The sequence below is a fragment of the Pangasianodon hypophthalmus genome, chromosome 1 (genome assembly GCF_027358585.1).
Source record: "Pangasianodon hypophthalmus isolate fPanHyp1 chromosome 1, fPanHyp1.pri, whole genome shotgun sequence".
Taxonomy (NCBI): domain Eukaryota; kingdom Metazoa; phylum Chordata; class Actinopteri; order Siluriformes; family Pangasiidae; genus Pangasianodon; species Pangasianodon hypophthalmus.
Window position 1 is genome coordinate 15,101,566 of NC_069710.1, and position 18,294 is coordinate 15,119,859.

General features: G+C 39.4%; 1 protein-coding gene across 1 annotated transcript in view; it reads right to left on the reverse strand.

Moving 5' to 3' along the window:
* The window catches only part of cdkal1 (CDK5 regulatory subunit associated protein 1-like 1), a 264,900-nt gene that overhangs the window by 161,461 nt on the left and 85,145 nt on the right, over positions 1-18,294 (reverse strand). Inside the window, exons 5-7 of the mRNA XM_053242230.1 lie at positions 12,889-12,985; positions 7,374-7,422; positions 3,558-3,678 (exon numbers count right to left, since the gene is read on the reverse strand). Coding sequence (XP_053098205.1) covers positions 3,558-3,678; positions 7,374-7,422; positions 12,889-12,985 — 267 coding nt within the window. The remainder of the gene's footprint in view (positions 1-3,557; positions 3,679-7,373; positions 7,423-12,888; positions 12,986-18,294) is intronic.

The window sequence follows — 18,294 nt, forward strand, 5'->3', positions numbered from 1 at the left end:
TGTACTGTACATACATGTATTAGCTTTAAATCCATCAACATACAGACTTATTCGTGTGTTAACTCTATGTACACACACATTACTCCTCACGGTTAGCTCACTGCTAACAAAAAGACGATCATGGAGGCGTCTGTGTTTTTATGTCACTTTGTAGCTCAAACGCACATACATCGGAAATGACATAATTCCGACTTCCTGTTTCTGAGGTAAGACACACACAGGACTAGTGACAGGGTCGCCCTTTTCACGCCAAATTTTGCCAGGTTAAAAATACTCTGCGCTCAACAAGATCCTGCTTTTTATAGCAAATTAAATCGAATTCACTTTAAACCAAGGAAAAGTTTAAGTACAGACAGCTTGTGTATGGTGTACAGAATCATTTCTATTCTAAGATATACTGATATCTATATATTAGAAATGCGTGCGCACCACGGTGAACTGGTTTCCCAAAGGCTTTTCTGGGCTAGTTTGAATGCTCGGTTGTGACAAAGTCCTTAATTTAAGAAAACCCTATGTTATTAGGTTAAGGATACCCTTAGGGAAACATCAGTTACAAGAAAAAAAAAACCCTAAGGGTCCACTTAAGGAACCTTAAGGCTGTTATTAAATATTTCCCCTTCATTGCTTAAGTGTTCCCTTAATTTCTGTTGTTAAATGTGTAAAATGTGTTGCTACAATGTCCTTAGTAACCATTTCACCCTTAAATCATCTGCTGAACTCAAACACGATGGCTGATTTCAGGTTAATTGAAGAGCAGGAAGTACAGAGACGCATTTTTAATGATCGGAATGATAGGCAATTATTGAGAGAATATTGGTTTGGCCGTCAGTCAATCCCTCGTCTCGCTGCGGTACTTGAGCCTGACACTGAGCACTGAACGATATGTCCAGTCACCTAAATCAATTCAACTTGAATGTAACTCACTGGGATTTCCCGATTCCTTTTAATGGTCCTTTATTTCTTTTCTTGAACTCACAACTATGTCTTCATATTATTTTCATCACTTCTTCTACTGTGCGTTGACAGCCAGATTTCTTGAATTAATTTTTCCTTTATCTAACGCCAGGCTCTCGTCTTGTGCTGGTGAATGACTGATGGGTTAGAGCAGCTTTGGAGGGGGTTTTTTCTTTTTGCGTATTGTTGTAAAAGAATGGCTTTTTCGTCCTCAGTCCAGTCTGGTTTACATTCCTTGTTTTCGGTAATGTTAGTATTCTCCATAACTCAAATGTTGCAGTATAGTTGTAGCAGAGGTTAAAGGTAAACTTGTTTAAAAGTCAGTGGTCCATAATGTTCTGTTTATTGTGGGAGATTTCGTAACTATGGCAACCGCTTCCTCTTTGCCGTGCTTTGCCAGAAACTATTGCGAAATGCTTTGTATAAACACTTAGTTCAGGGGGACAGTTCAGATGTTTGTTGCAATGCTATTAAAGAAATCCCTCGCTTCAGGGATTATTTTCCCCTCAGAGATACCCTAAGGGTTTCCATGCAACCGGACGCAGGTCTTTTGGATGTAATTGCTAGACTGTACGCTGGATGACTGTATGTCGTCGACTCTCGCCTGTCTATTACAGGGTCGCACTAAGCATTCATTAGATAGTGGCCTGTAGCGTGACACTGTGTGACACTGACTATTGACATATAGCATGACGTTTTGTTTAGTAGCCTGTAGTATAAGCATGACAGTGTCCCGACTCTGTTTAGTTTGAGGCTACGTCGTTATTAATGTTGTCCTGCTCTGCCAAAATGGTCCTTCTTGTTATTCAGTATGAAGTTTTGTGATCAGGTCAGTGGTTTGTGCTCAGCTGTGGCCCTCGCTCTGAGGGTTCTGTCGATCTCCAGCCCTTTATTTCATCTCATTTCACATCTCAGGTCACAGCTTGTCCAGCGAATTCCACACACCACTGCCCATGAAATAAGACTCAGCTCACGCCGGCTTTGTTTACGTTCTATCCTGTGTGTATTCTCTCCTTGTCTTTTTTTTTTAAATGTTTTTTCTCATATCAGCGAGTCCTCATCCCCTGAAGGTCTCTGCGGCTTTCAGAGCGAGCTCAGGGTTCAACCTCAGACTCCAGACGAGACGTTTTGATGAGGGCTTTCATTATTGGGAGCCTGCTGGGTGGGTGAATGGCTTTGCCTTGTGTGTGTGTGTGTGTGTGTGTGTGTGACATACACACTCTGATCACAGCAGGTCACCTAGCTCTAAGTGTGAGGTGAGCATCAAGTGATTGTTCGATTGCGGCATCTAATTTAGCACCAGGGAGCCTCCAGATTGACTTCAGGGAAAGCGGCGTATATGAAGCATCTACACTGGCCTCCTGAGCAGAACCTAACACCTGCTCTAGTTCTTAATGTTCATTTAAGTCTCATTTCTTTCTTCTTTCCATCACTGTCCTATCCAGGAACACTGCGAGGTCCAAAAGAAAAAGTCCCGTTATACAGCCCAGAGGAACGCTAATGTTATTGTTGGAATTATTTCACGCATACCGGTTCACGAGAACCCGTTCCAACTTTTTTTCTGCCAATATTTTGCGCCGTACATCATCTCAGTATGCTTTTTTGAACACAGAAATGCCCATTCCAGTTTCTACACATCATCATCAGTCGAGGCTTCACCAGTGCTGATTTTTACATTTTATACACTAAAAATGGTGCTTCCAGAAAATCATCTAGCCTTATCCAATGTTTTCCTATGTTCCTTGGTTCCTTGGAGAAATTCATTCAGCATTCATTTACAATCAGTACCTAAAATCAGTGTCTGATTTAGTTTCATAAACCTTTCTTGTGCGTTTTACATTCATATCTTAAGTATTTATTTGCCCAAGTAAACAATTTGCTTTGTTTTACCCGTAGTCGCAACTTTATGTGGTCTAAAATTAACAGTCTCGCTATACACCCCTGAGGAATGCCTTAAGATATTGTTTGAATTCTCACACATACCACCCTTACATCATCCTCATTCCTGGCCAAAAATGGGCAGATGCTTCCTAAAAGTTATAGACAATAAATGTAAAAACTGCTTGTATGATACTCAACCTTCAGTGTTTTATTAAACATCTGTCAAAGTTTGAATCATACAATAACACAGAAATGGTGAGGGAAAAAAAAAAAAAGGAAAAAAAAAAAAAAAAAAAAAAAAAAAAAAAAAAAAAACCTCAAACTCCCTGATCCGAGTGTCCTCATGGGTGTGTCCACATGGGCAGCTATGATTAGCTCCACCCACTTTACACTGAACAGGGAGAAATTCTAATCGTCATCAATTATTCTCAATTTGTTATTCAGGGACTGTAACCAGATGAGCAACGCTAACCTGATTAGATAGCCAAGTTCAGAGTTCCCCGAGGCTTTAAAGTCAAATTCTTTCTTTCTTTTTTTATTTAAGTGGCAATACGCATAAGAAATCAATTTTTCAATCTCAGTATACATCACACACACACACACAATCAAAGGCCCATTAGGATTTAAATTACGCTGCAGGGAATTCTGGGAAATGGCAGCATTTGCAATTTAAACAAATCAAATGCAAAAAAAAGGAAAGAAAGAAGGAAAGAACAGCTCACCCTGTATTGATGGAAATGATTTCAATCAGCGGGTTCTTCCTAATCTTCGGCAAATCCAATCGAGCGCCACCAAGCCGCTTGCCATTATCTTTCTTCGGACCCAGCAGACGTACGGAGTGACCTTCACCACACACACACACACACACACACACACACACACTGTTAGCGCAGAACCTTGGCATCACAAAACAGCCCCACAGAGCTGAATTATTGCATTCAATTATCCTGCATCTCTATTTTTACTGTCCAAAAGAGCGCAGCTTTAGCAACAACCCTCGCCTCCATTCAACCACAAAGCATTCAAGTCAATTGGCATGAAAGTATTGTTCAGATTTTAAGAGAATTCACTGGAAAAAAAAACATGGTACTGTTGAAAAAGCACTGCTGCGCTGAACAATAACAAAACCTTGAATCTTAAACTTTAAATTCCTCCAAAACCCTGTGGAAGAACTTCCAAACACCTAAAACTTCCACATCAACCACTTTAGGTGAGTTTTCACACCTTGAGTTCCAGTCAAAGTGAAATGCGTTCACTCCGTTTGCTGCTTGATTTGGATATAATTAAACAAACAGCAAAAATCACTGACTAAAAAGTTTACATAGAATGGTGCAAAAAACAAAACATTAAAGAATAACCAGACTGGCTTGAGCTGAAAGAACGTGTACAGTAACTTAAATAATCAGTCTTTACAACCATGTTGAGCAGAAAAGCATCTCAAAATGTACAACACACCAAATTTCGATGTGTTTAATCCTTGTAAAACTCTTTCATTCATTGGTCAGAAATACGGTGACAGAAAAAAGTCAATAGGATCACAAAAAAATAAAGAAATGATTAGATAATTATATAAAATATGAGTTTAAAATGTTTTGCTTTTCACGCCTTTTTGTTTGTCCACGTCTCTAGAACACATCGCAATTCTGTAGAGCTACGGCGCAATGTTTAACATCTCACATAAAAATAAACAACCCAAAACACGCAGCATGTTTGATTCCATTCCCGCTGTGAGTCGACTCAGAGTCGGATCACTTTTACTTGGAAGCAGGCCGACACCACCTCGCTCAGACACTATCAGATTGCTGATCGCCGTGTCCTCGCCTGACTGAAGAACCGCACTGAGGAAGAGAACACACTAGGGTTCCGTTCAAACCCAGTAAACACTGTGTGTGTGAAAGCACGCTAAGAGCTTTCAGAAAAAACTTGGAGAATGGAAAAGGCTGGATAACGGCTGAACACGGATCCATAGCGCCTATGTCCTCCGTTTATTTATTCATTTTTTAATATAAACTAAAGTTGTCATCAAAACTGGAAAATAAAGGTTTAACAATTTTAACAGAATATTTTGCAAAAATTACAGAAATTTCAAATTCACAGAAGTGCAGAAGGCTGGCTAATAATCTCTTTTTCTGTGTATCGATCAGCACGTTAAGCTTTGTAGCAGAACGTCAGCCATTTTTTCATTGTTACTTTATAAAATTACACGATAAGCCTCTGAGACTGTTTGTGAAAACTCTTTAGCAACCAGAAGCCTCTTAAACGCTGGAGGTTTACTCACAGAGGAGTGCTCGATATAAAGTAGCGTAATGAAAAGTGCTGATTTTAGAGGTTTTGTATTTTTAACAAATCTATAATTACGTGGGGCTTCACAGTGATTCACTTTGTCTATTCTCAAACCTCTGTGACACATTTGGCAGGTTAGGTCTAAAAGTCCTCCTCTTACAGCAATAAATATAAGTGAGTGAGTGAGTGAGTGAAGTGACGTGTGGTCAAGTATGGTGACCCATACTCGGAATTTGTGCTCTGCATTTAACCCATCCAAGTGCGCACACACAGTAGTGAACACACACACCGTGAACAATATATATATATATATATATATATATATATATATATATATATATATATATATATAAAAAACATATACAACTGTACTATAGCTGTGTAAATACACCGAGCGAGAGAATAAAACGACAAATCGAGCTCTCTGAGGTGCTGCGACTTCTTGCACAGAGGCTTTTTTCTAATAAAGCGTCTGGGCTAGATAAATCTGATAACGAGCGAGTCAGGAGTTCACACTCGCATCCAATCGCTCTGCGTTTATCGTGAGGCGAATTTAATTACGCCCTCTGCATTCAGACTTGCGCTCTGTGAACTAATAACGGCTCCTAAATTATTCATCCAGCCCATCTGCATGCAAATAGCAGCGTGTTAGAAAAAAAAACACACGTGTAAGGAGTCATTTTCCAATTCACTGGTTCTGTTAAAAGTCACGGATCCTCTGTGTGTGTGTGTGTGTGTGTGTGTTTGTGTGTTTAGAAGTGATGGAAGAAAGAGAAGAAATAAAAAAGGAGAAAAAGATTAAAAGGTCATGAAAAAAAAGTATAGCTGCAGAAAAACTCCCAGATCAGTTTTTAAGAATTCATTCATGAAGCAAAATCACTACAAGACAATTTTAGCCTGCTGGCTTATTATTATAATGAATTTGCGTTTAGCAAAAAAGCGCCAAATTGTCATGTGACAGGAGTCATCGCTACACTCAGCTAAAGCTCGAAGGAAGGAAAAATGAAATTAAATGAATATATTATGTTAGAGGTTTGCAGATGAGTCAGTCTTTTTTTTTTTTTTTTTTTTTTGAATGAATCACTTTTTTAAACAAATCTGAGTCGTTCACTCACCGCTGATTAAAGACCAAAGAGCGACTAACATCAGCATGAGCAAATAGCCGTACAGGGGCGGGGTTTATTCATCCACGAAGCCTGTAATTGGCTGAGAAAATCAACTGAACTTATACTGAGAATGGACAAACGAATCACAGAATGAGTCATGAACTAAATGACTCACTTTGAACAAATCCAGAGTTAAACAATTATATGAGTTAGGTTTATTTTCACGTTTAATAATAATGTTGAATAAAAATTATGAGGAATGATAACATGGCGATTGATTAAATAAACAAACAAGCAAACAAACAGAGGCCTATGTGTTTCCAAAATGCACTTTGGAAAGCAATTCCATTTTTGAAAAATGAAATAAAATTTTTTTTTGTAAGTTTCACAACGTAATCCAATCAGTGCAAAATAACATCAAAATAAACATTCAAAAAAAGATTTGTTTTTTTGGTTTCGGTTGCTGTTTTTGATTTTTTTTTAATGCTTACATACAAATTAAACTATTACTTAAAATGATTACTAGCAATTTTTAGCTATTCAGTTGCTAAATGAACTAAAAGAATCATTAAACGAATCAGAATCTGAATATGAATCTTTTAGCTGAATCAATACAAATTAAAAAGACTCCTAGACTTTAACTCTAGCTAATGTAAAACTTTACTCCGTTACACTTTTGTTTTTTTTTACACAATTGCCTGAATGTTACGTTTGCAAACCAGCCCGGTTTCTCAGGGAATCATGGGTAATGCAGACGGCGATCAGAACTGTAGTGTGGATAGAACCAGTAGCGGTGTGTGCAGCGGAACCGGCACATTGTGTTCTATACGGAACGCTTAAACGATGCTGATTAAGGAGCGTATGATTTGCCTCATAGCGCCAGAGTTGATCGACTCTGTAGGGAAAGAAAAAAGAAAAAAAAAAAGGTTCTTCAGGCATTCTTTAAGGGCTCCAAAACATTAACTTCCAAAAATTAGGGTCCTGATGTGACAACACGCTCTCGTTAGCTTGAACGAGTTCCTCATGAAGGACCATTGAGGAACCCTAAAGTGTGTAGATCTTGTAGATCTTGTTCCATCTACAGATTAGCCTAAAAGATGCTAATAGGTCTGATCAATCTGCGTGGATCAGCTGAAAGATTACACTCACCTTTCACCGCTTCATCCACCACCTCCACCACGCGATCGATCTGCTGGACCTGGACAGAGACGGAGCCGAGAGATGGACAGAGAGATAAGAAAAGAAAAGAGTCAAAGGACAGAACAGCACGTTTAATCATTTAAAAAAAAATTAATGGTTTGGTGTATTTTGATTGCAGTGCTAACTTCTTACACCCTCAAGTTTAATGCTAGCAAGTACTAGCATGAGGATGTTTCTGACTGACAATAAAACACGTACGCAAGTCACTCTGGACGTAAACGTAAAAAATCAAGACTTTCATCAAGACTTAACTGAGTGATCCCAAGCTAACGGTAGCTACTTTATGCTTCTTGTTGTCATGGTAACATAATATTAATTCGTAACATTTGCAGAGTTTAGGCGATATGTAAGCATTTTGTAACTACTGGAGTAGCAGGGTTACCGTAAATACACTAAAAAATGTGCATACTATACAGTATACACTAAGAGAAGGGCTGGGCAATATGATATGACAAAAATATCATATTATGATGTATAGTTTTGTTCACAAAACACCAGCAATACAAGAAAATAAAATTATTTGATGATATGTTTATTAAAGGTCTAAAAAAATTACATTTTATGTCATAAAAAAATAAATATTTAAGACAAAAAAAAAAATTAACATTTTACAGTTTTATAGACAGAAAAATTTTAACACCACCTCAGCTGCTTCCAGTCAGTTTGTAAAGAAATTTATTAATAAATAAATAAATAAATAAATAAATAAATAAATAAATAATAAAAAGTTATCACAATATCCAGGACATTGAGACATAATGTGTAAAATCAATTTTATATTGTCATATCGATCAGCCCTTATAAAATAAACATCATAAATTTTAACATAAAAAATAAAATAGCGTTGAGTTGCTCATTGCTTCAAATGTGGGTGTGTGTTGACACTAAAGCACCACTTTATCAGCTCCGCCCATCTCTCCTGTCATGAAGGAAGCTGAAAAGCCTGAGAAGCTTTTGGTGTGTGTGTATGTGAGTGTGCTAGTGTGTGTGTGTGTTTGGACTGCATACACTCTCTGATAGAGATCGGACCTCTCAGCGTATCAGACCTCCAGCTTCCTGAACGCAGCAGATTCCCGAGTGAACGATTTGCTCCGCAATTCAGCAGATCAAGTGTTTTATTCCTCTTATTCCAGTTATTTCCTGTTGTCGCTTACGTTATAGCAGCTATAAACAGTCGCTCCCTCACCAGCCTCTCTTTATTCTCTCTCAAAGTTAATGAGGGAAAAAAACCCGCAGCTTGTTACCTCATGTTACCGAAGAAAAAAAACGCAATGTCAGAAAATTTAAAGTTACAGCTTCTTTACCTCTGACTGTAACAAAGCTCTGACACTGGAGACTCCTTCCGTATATGTTAAAGAAACACTGTTTTTCCTAATTAACAATTACACACAGCTTTTAAATGAGCTGTTACTATAGGAACGACAACGTATCAGAATGAGCGTGTTATTATAAACCTGGGATTCACAGCTCAGAAAATTAATCAACACCTGACGACCAATCAGGATCCAGAATTCAGCTGTAACACAACTTATCTACCGAGTTCTTTGCTAATAACAACCTAAACAAAAGTTTATTTTCGAATGTGCGATTGTCATGGTTATCAGGTAAATCACAGTTCATTTTTTTTTTTTTTTTTACACTTTTCCCGGAAAAAAGGAGTAATGAGGACCTTTAGTTGATAGAGTGATGCTAAATGATAAGCTGCGATCAAGATATGCTGAGATCGCTACTGTGTTAGGAGTTAGAGCGTTAATCGTGTCATAGAGAGCTGCAGAGCTTTGTTTCTTTCCTTTATTGAGTATAACCTTCGTTCTGCTGATCTGCTGACAGTATTTTAAATATTTATTTTATTTATTATTCTTTTTTTTTCCATTTTAAATGGATAAAGAATCGTGCACCGTGTCACCAGCATCTTTATTCTTTGTGAATGTAATAACATGAACGTTCAGGACACCTCATGTTTAGTAATCAATGATCAGCTCTCAGGATGGATACTTTATTAGAAATTAGTATCAACATCAAAATTATTGGCACCCTTCAATAGAAAATGAATTTATGAAATGAACATTACGCACAAAAATTCCAACGTTTCACTTGGAGAAGCTACGAGTCATTTAATTAGCGTGATTTTCTCAAAACGTTTCGCTTTTGCGTCCTGTGTTTTTATCAGTCGCAACACTGAGAGTACGGTGGCTCGATCCCATAATGCAGAGCGAGGTGACGTCACTTCCCAAGCCCTATTAACTCATGTTTCCAAAAATACTACAGGAAAACTTCGCCTGCAGGAAGTGAATTCCTTTTTCATGGTTCTCGTTCAGGTTTAGCTGCAAAGTGAATATTGACATCTAATTAAACAATGAAAAAACATACTGATACTTTTTTTGAAGATATTGATACTTAAACCTTGAATTGCAGTTGATATAATACACATCTGATATTGTTTTCTTTAAAAACTAATACATTTTAAAATGTCTTTTTTTAGGTTAACATACAGGAAAAAATACATCACTAAAAACACAACTTACACAGCACCGCAGCTTTCAGGCAAAAATCACTTACATCGCAAATATCAATTATAACAAAGCATAAATATCATCAATATGTAAACATTCACAGTTCCACAAAAATCTTTTCCAAGCCCAATTCCAATCTTTTCCATTTGTTACAGGGTCTGATCAAATTCGTTTTTTTCAATCCTTCGATATCCGATCTACCACTTCTTGCTGGTATTGGCTTGAAAGAAATCTCGGGGATCGGATCGGTGCCGTCTCTATTTAAAATGTATAAAAATGCACACAATCTGGGACCACACTCAGTGCAGTCCGGGGTGAACCAACACGGCGACAATTTCTGAAGCACGGAATAAATGTAATACTTCGGCCCAAGTTTTTAAGACGTGGAAATGCAGTAAAGTACTTCACCCTTGCTGTCACTTTCTTCTTTGACTGCGCTCATTTCTGCATAGGGACTGCCAGAGTGCACAATCCAACCCATTAGAGGCAAACGTGCTCCAATTGTGCACCGTCTCCTATGGCTAAATAGCCAGGCACACGGCACCATCATTCATTCTGTCGCTCTTTCCAGCCCGCGGGGTAATTACTGCTGCCCACGGACAGCAAGGGGCACTAGGCCCCCGCCATTTATATGCATGAAGAAATGTGAAGAAATCCATATCGATATGTCTGTAATTGCGGATGGAGAGTAAGTTCAGAGCAGGAACCCTGCAGGACCTGGGGCACCGCTGTGAGCTCTGAACGCTCGACCAGCAGGGCAATTTTAACAAGAGAATTCTGTCAAGAAGATCTGGTCGAAGTTTTGGGGAAAGGGGGAGAATGTGGTTCAGTCTGAAAGGTTGCCAAGTTTGTTCTGGTTTCAGGCTGAGATCTGGAGAGATGTTTTTGATAGTCTGGATTTCAAGAGAAACGCCTTGTTCGTTGTTCTCTTCACCAGGAGGGCTTTCAGAGTTCTGGAGGCTCCCTCTTGTGCAAGGCATGTGCTGCCCCTTCCATTTGGGATGCACTGGCCCGGGAGATAAGCGCCTCCGCCTCCACCTCCCCACTGCTCTATCGATCGATAGCTCTTTTCAGGACTGTACTTACCGACCTCTTTTACCTTTAGTTGAGAGGAAAAAAAACAGAGCAGGTGGTCGAACCTGCTGGGGTTGAAGAGGTTTTCAGGTCCCCACCATCAGCACTGGACCCGCTGTGACAGAAGGATTTCAAATGCCCACTTGCCCCCAACACCCAGTGAGATGGGGGCATTATTGAGACGAAAAAGCAGAGGATGAATTAGATCACAAAAGGTGGAAGTTCTTCTTTTCTTCACTTTCTCTACTTTAAAAATCAAAAAAGAAAGAAAATCAGAAAAAAATGAGTCCCTCATGAATTCTCTGGACAAGAAAGGATTGAGTGGTCGATATTTACGGAATAATCCCCCTCTTTTGAGAGACTAAAGTCCGGGGCTTCCTCTGGGTTTAATGCTAAGGATAGGAGTGTGCTGGTTACAAAATAATACATCCTTCATAATTATTAGCACCCTTTATAAAATCTAACAAAAGAAGAAACTTTGTTCTAACAAAAACATTATTCTCATTAGAACTACTTTTTTTTTTTACATAACAGTATTTTCTCTGCCAAAATTAATGACAACCCTAAACAAACTGCCATTCTCGAAACAAAAAAAGTATTTTTTACTGAGACATCCTGATAAAAGAAAGGAGGGAGTGAATCGGCTTCCAAAGACTTTTCTTTGCTTTTCACACTTAAAATTTTCTTTTCCCAATCAATCCCCAATAATTCTGTTATTACCGTTAACCATGCCCTGTTTCCCCGGGGTATAAATAGAAAGCTGCACACATGTAAAATTCCTTTCTCGTTTATTAAACCCGAGGGGAAAAAAAACAAAGAACATTCATAATAAAAGAGACAGATGGCTGTTCTTGACCTCTTGACCTGCACACATCAGATAACTGATATAAACATGTATAAAGAGTCGATTGAGAGTCAAAAAAATAAATAGTCTCCTTATCTCCCGATAAGAAAGGTTCACGTTGTCGATATTTCTGTGAGAATTATTACCATCCGATCACTGCGTCACGTACATCAGCAGTGTGAGAGTTTAATTATTTAGTTTGGAAAATTGCTTTTTCACCTGTTTAACATGTTCAAAGACGCTTTAATTAGACAGAATTATAGATGAATCCATCCTGTTTGCCTCTTTAACCAGAGCTGCAAGTAATTAAACCGCATGTCGTTCATTACCGAGCTTTCCTGCCCAATAAACACAAACCCCACACACTACGTTTACACAGAGGCATAAATAATGTAATTAGACGCAATAAACAGGGATTCTGGTGTAAAGTGAGACACCAGTGGAGGATTTAAGGCCTGATGCTTTTTTTTGTTTACACTGGGATCATATAACACACTGATGAGCTCTGTGACTGAGAAAAGTCTTGCGGAAAGTTCCGCTGGCTTTGGGAACCACAACGGCCTCGGTGGAGTATGCAAAGCAGGAGGTCTATTTGCATAAGGTGATTTCTCCAACGGTTAGGAGGGCGTAACCTCCTTGCTGCGGTTCTCAGTGGACAAATGGATGATTATAATGACACAAAAACCTCAGAATAAATGTGGACTGATGTCATTTTACAGAGTATTCAAGAACACATTCTTTAAAGGAAATATTTAAATCATGGTGTTGTAATGAAACCCAGCTGAATGACGTTTCCACACTTTGTTCCATTTTTTTATTCCCCTAAAATTGTTTGCAAAACTATTTGCATATCGGAGAAATCAAAGATGATTGTGATACAATATTTTGGTCGTATTTCCCACCTCTAATTAACATGGTAATTTACAATAGAATCCATATTATATTATTTAATCAAGTACCAAAACCAGATTTCATTGGAGTAACAAAGTCTCTGATTAGATGATAAACACAGAAGAAAACATTTGATTCTTACCCCTATAATGCTCAGGCCCTTGAGGTAATCCATCCTGGGCTGAGCCTGAGGAACACATCCTGCTACCACCACCTTCTTATTCTGCTCCTGAGCCTTCCTGACAGACAGACCGACAGAAAAGATCAATATTATTACAGTAAGATTGTGCATGTGGACATTCTGGAACAAGATCTACTCAAGTGTACAAGCTGTATAACCACTCAGATGTTCGATTTTATTCTTGATTTTTAAAACTTGATGAGAGAAAATATGAAGAAAGACATAAGTGTATATTGAACCAAGAAAAAGGATATTTAAGTGTTACAGCAGCATATAAATGTCATAAATAATACAAAGCAACATCAGTACAATCTGAGAATGTTTAATTTCAAAAATTCTAACTGTTTTTTTTTAAGAGCACGTTAGTGAGCTGGAATTCAAGAAACACAAGTAAAACACTGAGAAGAGAAGCAGAGCAGAAGCTCGTAAAAGGTGGCGGAGATTCTGCAAAAAAGTCTGCAATGTCGACATTGAGAGAAAACCCCCAGCAAGGAAAGACACAACAAAGAGATGCAGAGGCATAAAGCGAAGGAAAGATCCAAGCAGGGATGATGAGACGTCTGAGATTCTCTCGCCCCTCTAAAGCCCGGCTCTGTTTTCTAACAGCAATCTCTCCGAGCTCAGGGAGACGAGAGAAGACTGGAAAACGAAAGAAAAAAAAAAACACTGCTTAGGGCTGAGAGAGTGGAAAAACAGTGAGGCATCGATACAGCAGGCGTGTAGAGCGTGTATCACTTCATGTTATCATTGAGAGTGTGTGTGAGAGAGAGAGAGAGAGAGAGAGAGAGAGAGAGAGAGAGCTGTCTCTCTGTCAGCTCTCAAACACACATGCCGAAACATACACAACTCGTGAAGCAGGATGTGAGAGCTAAGAGATGTTTTACAGCCTCAATATTTTATCTTACAAACAAAACGCTGGAAGAACAAAATGTGCGGGTGTTTCCAGAAATACAAGACGGAGTACATGCTGGGAAAAAAACCCTCAAAATCAGAACTTGGAAAGTTCACCAAAAGAAAAAATGCACGATTTATTATCATGCCTAGAAACGTAATTGAGTAAGGTTAACATGGGCGGAGCTTAAGTTAAATTTGGTCACCCAATCACAATCGTTATCATGATAACACCATCATCATCCACCTACCGCAACAGTTAGCTAACATCTCAAGCAGTATCTAACATCTCAACATAACCTCCCAAGCAGTATCTATATGATAACGATTTTTTTTAATCAAGCTTCCTATAACAGGATGTCCTACTAGTGCTTTATTCCTCTTATACCACAGCAATTTGCCAACGATTACATTTTTAATTTATTAATGAACACCTCATTTTTTATCTGTTTATTCTTACATTTAATGGATGCAAAACAGGTTAGTTCCTGTTCTCACTTACGTTATAGCAGCTGTAAACAGTCGTTTCCTCACCTGAATAAAAAAGCGCAGCTTGTCACGTTACAGAGAAACCGTAAAGATGCGTAAATTCATCTGTCCTGAAGATGTCGGAAAACTTCAAGATTTCAAACTTCACCTCTGACTGTTACAAAGTGCTGACACTGGAGACTCCTTCCCGTAAATGTTCTCCTTACAAACGGAAACTTCTCCATTTTTTAAATCTGTTTATTCTTAGTGAGGCCTCTGCTGTACGAGTCCCCGTGAATGAGCTGTTACTGTAGAAACGATAATATATTAGACCGAGCGCATTCATACAAACCTGTGATTTGCAGCTGCACTACTGTCAGAGCTGCTGCTCTAGAAAATTAATCAACACCTTCTCTTCTGACCAATCACAATCCAGAATCCAACAGCTGGCAGATGTACAATGATGCTGAAGAGTCGGCTCTGATTTCTTCTTGATGTGATGGTTAATAGAAAAATATGACATTCCATGCAGTACTGTGCAATTTCAGACATGACGACGAGCATAAATCTCTAAAAAAGCAAGATCATGGTGTGGTTAAGATTCTCCAGGTCCACAGAGTGGAGGAAATAAATGTTTATGTTGCACTGAGTGGCTGAGTTCCTGCGAGGACACACACACACACACACACACACACACACACACACACACATCAGCAGTAATCCCAGCGGACAGAAGAACCCTGTAGGAACTGAACCAGCTCCAAGATATCTCCATCTGATCTCTCCAGACATGTGCTGTAACGTAGGTCAGCAAGTGTGCGTACGTGTGTGTGTGTGTGTGTGTGTGTGTGTGTGTGTGTGTGCGCGCGCGGGTTCAGTTGATGGCATCGCTGGAATTCCCTCACGCTCGGGTCCCTCGATGCCCTCGGTGATGCTACCCCGGCAGCTCAAACGCACTGTCCTGATGTGGCGTGTCAGTGCACCGGGCGATGAGGCAAATTAGAGCGCAGCGAGCATCAAAATGGCCGACTATTATACAGGAAGAGACTTGATCCTAATGGCAGGGAAGAGAACAATGAACCCGGGTTTAACTCGGTGCTGCTTTCAGTCAGATTCTCAGAGTGATGGAATAAAACCTCTGCAGACGCGGTGCTTCATCAGGGACATTCCCAAACATATCCTCTCTGCCTGGAGAAAAGGCAGCTACGTCCTCGGCTCGTTTACACGAACACCATGACGTAACTGCTGAACAAATGTATGTCGTGCGGACGCTTCGCTCGCTGTGCCACAGACAAACACACTACAGAACAAAGGCTATGATTAGTGCATTCGTATATGATGGGCAAAACTCTTACGAACTTCTTCCTATCACTACGATGCTGATGATACCCAACTTTATTTGCCACTAAGGTCAACCAGCAGCAGCCCTTTTGGGTCCCTCTTTAAATATCTTGAGGACATAAAATGTTAGATGGCTAACAATTTTCTGCAGTTAAATGAAAGTAAAACCGACGGCACTATTTTGGGCTCTCCCACCGTCTCCCACCTAGTTAGGTCCTCTTTCCTCTAACACACAAACGTCAAAAATCTTGGAGTTACTTTTGACTCAAATTTCCAGTTTGATAAACAAATTAGTGCTGTTGTTAAGGGAAGCTTCTTTCATTTAAGGTCTATTATAACGTTAAAACAATTTCTCTCTACAAAAAGACCTGGAAACTGTGATTCACACTCTTATTACAGCACGGTTAGAGTACTGTAATTCTCTGTATGTTGGCCTTCCTCAGATTTTTAACAGGGTCTAAAAAGAGGGATTATATTTCCCCTGTATTGGCATCTCGTCACTGGCTTGCTGTTAAGTTCAGAATTGATTTTAAAATTCTTATTCATGTGTACAAAGCTCTTTTATGTCTGGTCTTGCTCCACAGTACTCAACTTAATCAACTTCTCTCTGTCCCCCGCTGTCCTACCAAGGCAAAGAGTGATCCAGCCTTTTCTATGGTTGGTCCCAAACTCTGGAACAGTCTCCCCTTTCACGTGAGGTCCGCTCCGTCTTTAGCTATCTTTAAATCTTCTCTTAAAACTTAGTTTTATTGTTTGTCTTATGTTGTTATTTAATCATCTCTGCGTTAAGTATGCTGAGGCTTTGACACTTCAGGTAATGAATGGTTATGAGGTTAACCAAGATAATAAAATACAGCAAAGAAATATTCCAGCGAATTGAACCAAGAACTCAGAAAAATACCGTAGCAGATAAGCATGAAACACCACTCCATTTTTTATTCTTTTTTTTTTTTTTTTTAATGAACCATCACATGTAGCACGTCCTGTGCTGTGTCCACTCATGTACATTCAGCTGGACTCGGCTCATCAAGAACAGAATCTTTCAAAGAATTTCATTTCTTCATTTTCACTAAGTGTTTCGTCCTGGTCGTCAGGGTGACGGTGGATTCAGAGTTTATCCTGGGAATGCCGGGAATGCATGATGCCGGGACTTCATCGCAGGACACTTTTCACACTCATTCACACTTGCATTGCGAATTCAAAGACCAGCATGTTCTTGAGAGGAAATCAGAGACAAGTGGAGAAAACTCACATGGACACGGAGAGAACCAGTGAAACTCCGTATAGACAGAAATCCAAGCTCAGGATTAAACCAGGAATCCTGGAGCTGTGAGGTGGGAACACTAACAAATGCATCACTGTGACAAAACATCGATGACAAAAACAAGTTTTAAAGACGACTGGATGGAGAAGTGTTTGTTTTATTCTCCTAAAAACAAAATCGATTGGTGACATGAAGCTATGGTGTGAAACAAAACGATCACTCCAAATTGTTTTATTTAAAAGGTAACTCTTCATATTCAGCCGTTGTAGCTGTTTATCTGGGATTTTATTAAACAGGGACCTTCACAATTTTGACTCCTGAAGCGGAACAGCTGGCGAATGATTTCAGCAGAGTGTGTGTTTATTCCAGGATAAATTATTAATAAAAGTCAGAACAGGGACTCTCTGCTCAGAGGACGTCTCCAGGCGTCTCTGTCAGAGACTTTTATTTTTTAATCTGAGTGAATAATTCAAGGCTGACTGCCTTTAAAACAGCCAAGTTTACATCACCAAGTCTCTCGGGTACGGCAAGAACATGGCGCTTGTGAAAATATTAATGCCCCGTCACCAGAGTCTTCGTGTCAAACACATATAAACACTAAACCTCCAGCTGGAGACTCTAACCCTTCCAGGACCTTCTCAGAAAAACCAGAACAGTCGTGAGGGCTTAAAAACGGACACATCGTTTGGGAACGTGCAGCAGCGTGACACACGTACCAAGTGCTACTGGACATGTGGCGCCATCCATTTGCCTTCATGAGTCACCGGCCAAGCTGTCAAAACACGGACGTGCGACACGACGAATATGACGGACAATTGGGGGCTCTGAGCTGGGATTCTGCTGCCACTTCAAAAGTAATGGTAAAGACAAGAGGAAAAAAGAGGCTCCAGTAGCGTTTGAAGTATTGATACTGATGAATAATAATAATAACAATAAAAAGAAGGGCCAAAACTTGCACACAATGTTTATGTAACATTTATGGAAGGAGTCTCCAGCGTCAGTGCTTTGTAACAGTCAGCGATAAAGCTGTAACTAAGTTTCCAGACATCTTCAGGACAGAGGAGTTTATGTGCTGTGGTATAAGGGGAATAAAACACTGGGAATGTGTTCTAGGAAAATAATGACCTTGTGAGATGGATCTGTAACTCTGCTTCATCCTCCATACTGAAACTTAAACAGTGGTACTTCCAGGTTTGATGAATGATGCCCATGTTGTGCCTAGTCAAAATCTAATCTTGCGTTCATGATACGAAAAAAGTGTCCAGAGTTCATTCATTTTCACTGACAGGCCAGCGATTAGTGCGAGCGATAGAGCAACAAATTTATAGTGGTGTGAACACAACGTGTTAGAGCTGTGAAAACGTCATGCAAAGTTTAACTTTATGCAAATGAAAAAAGCGAAA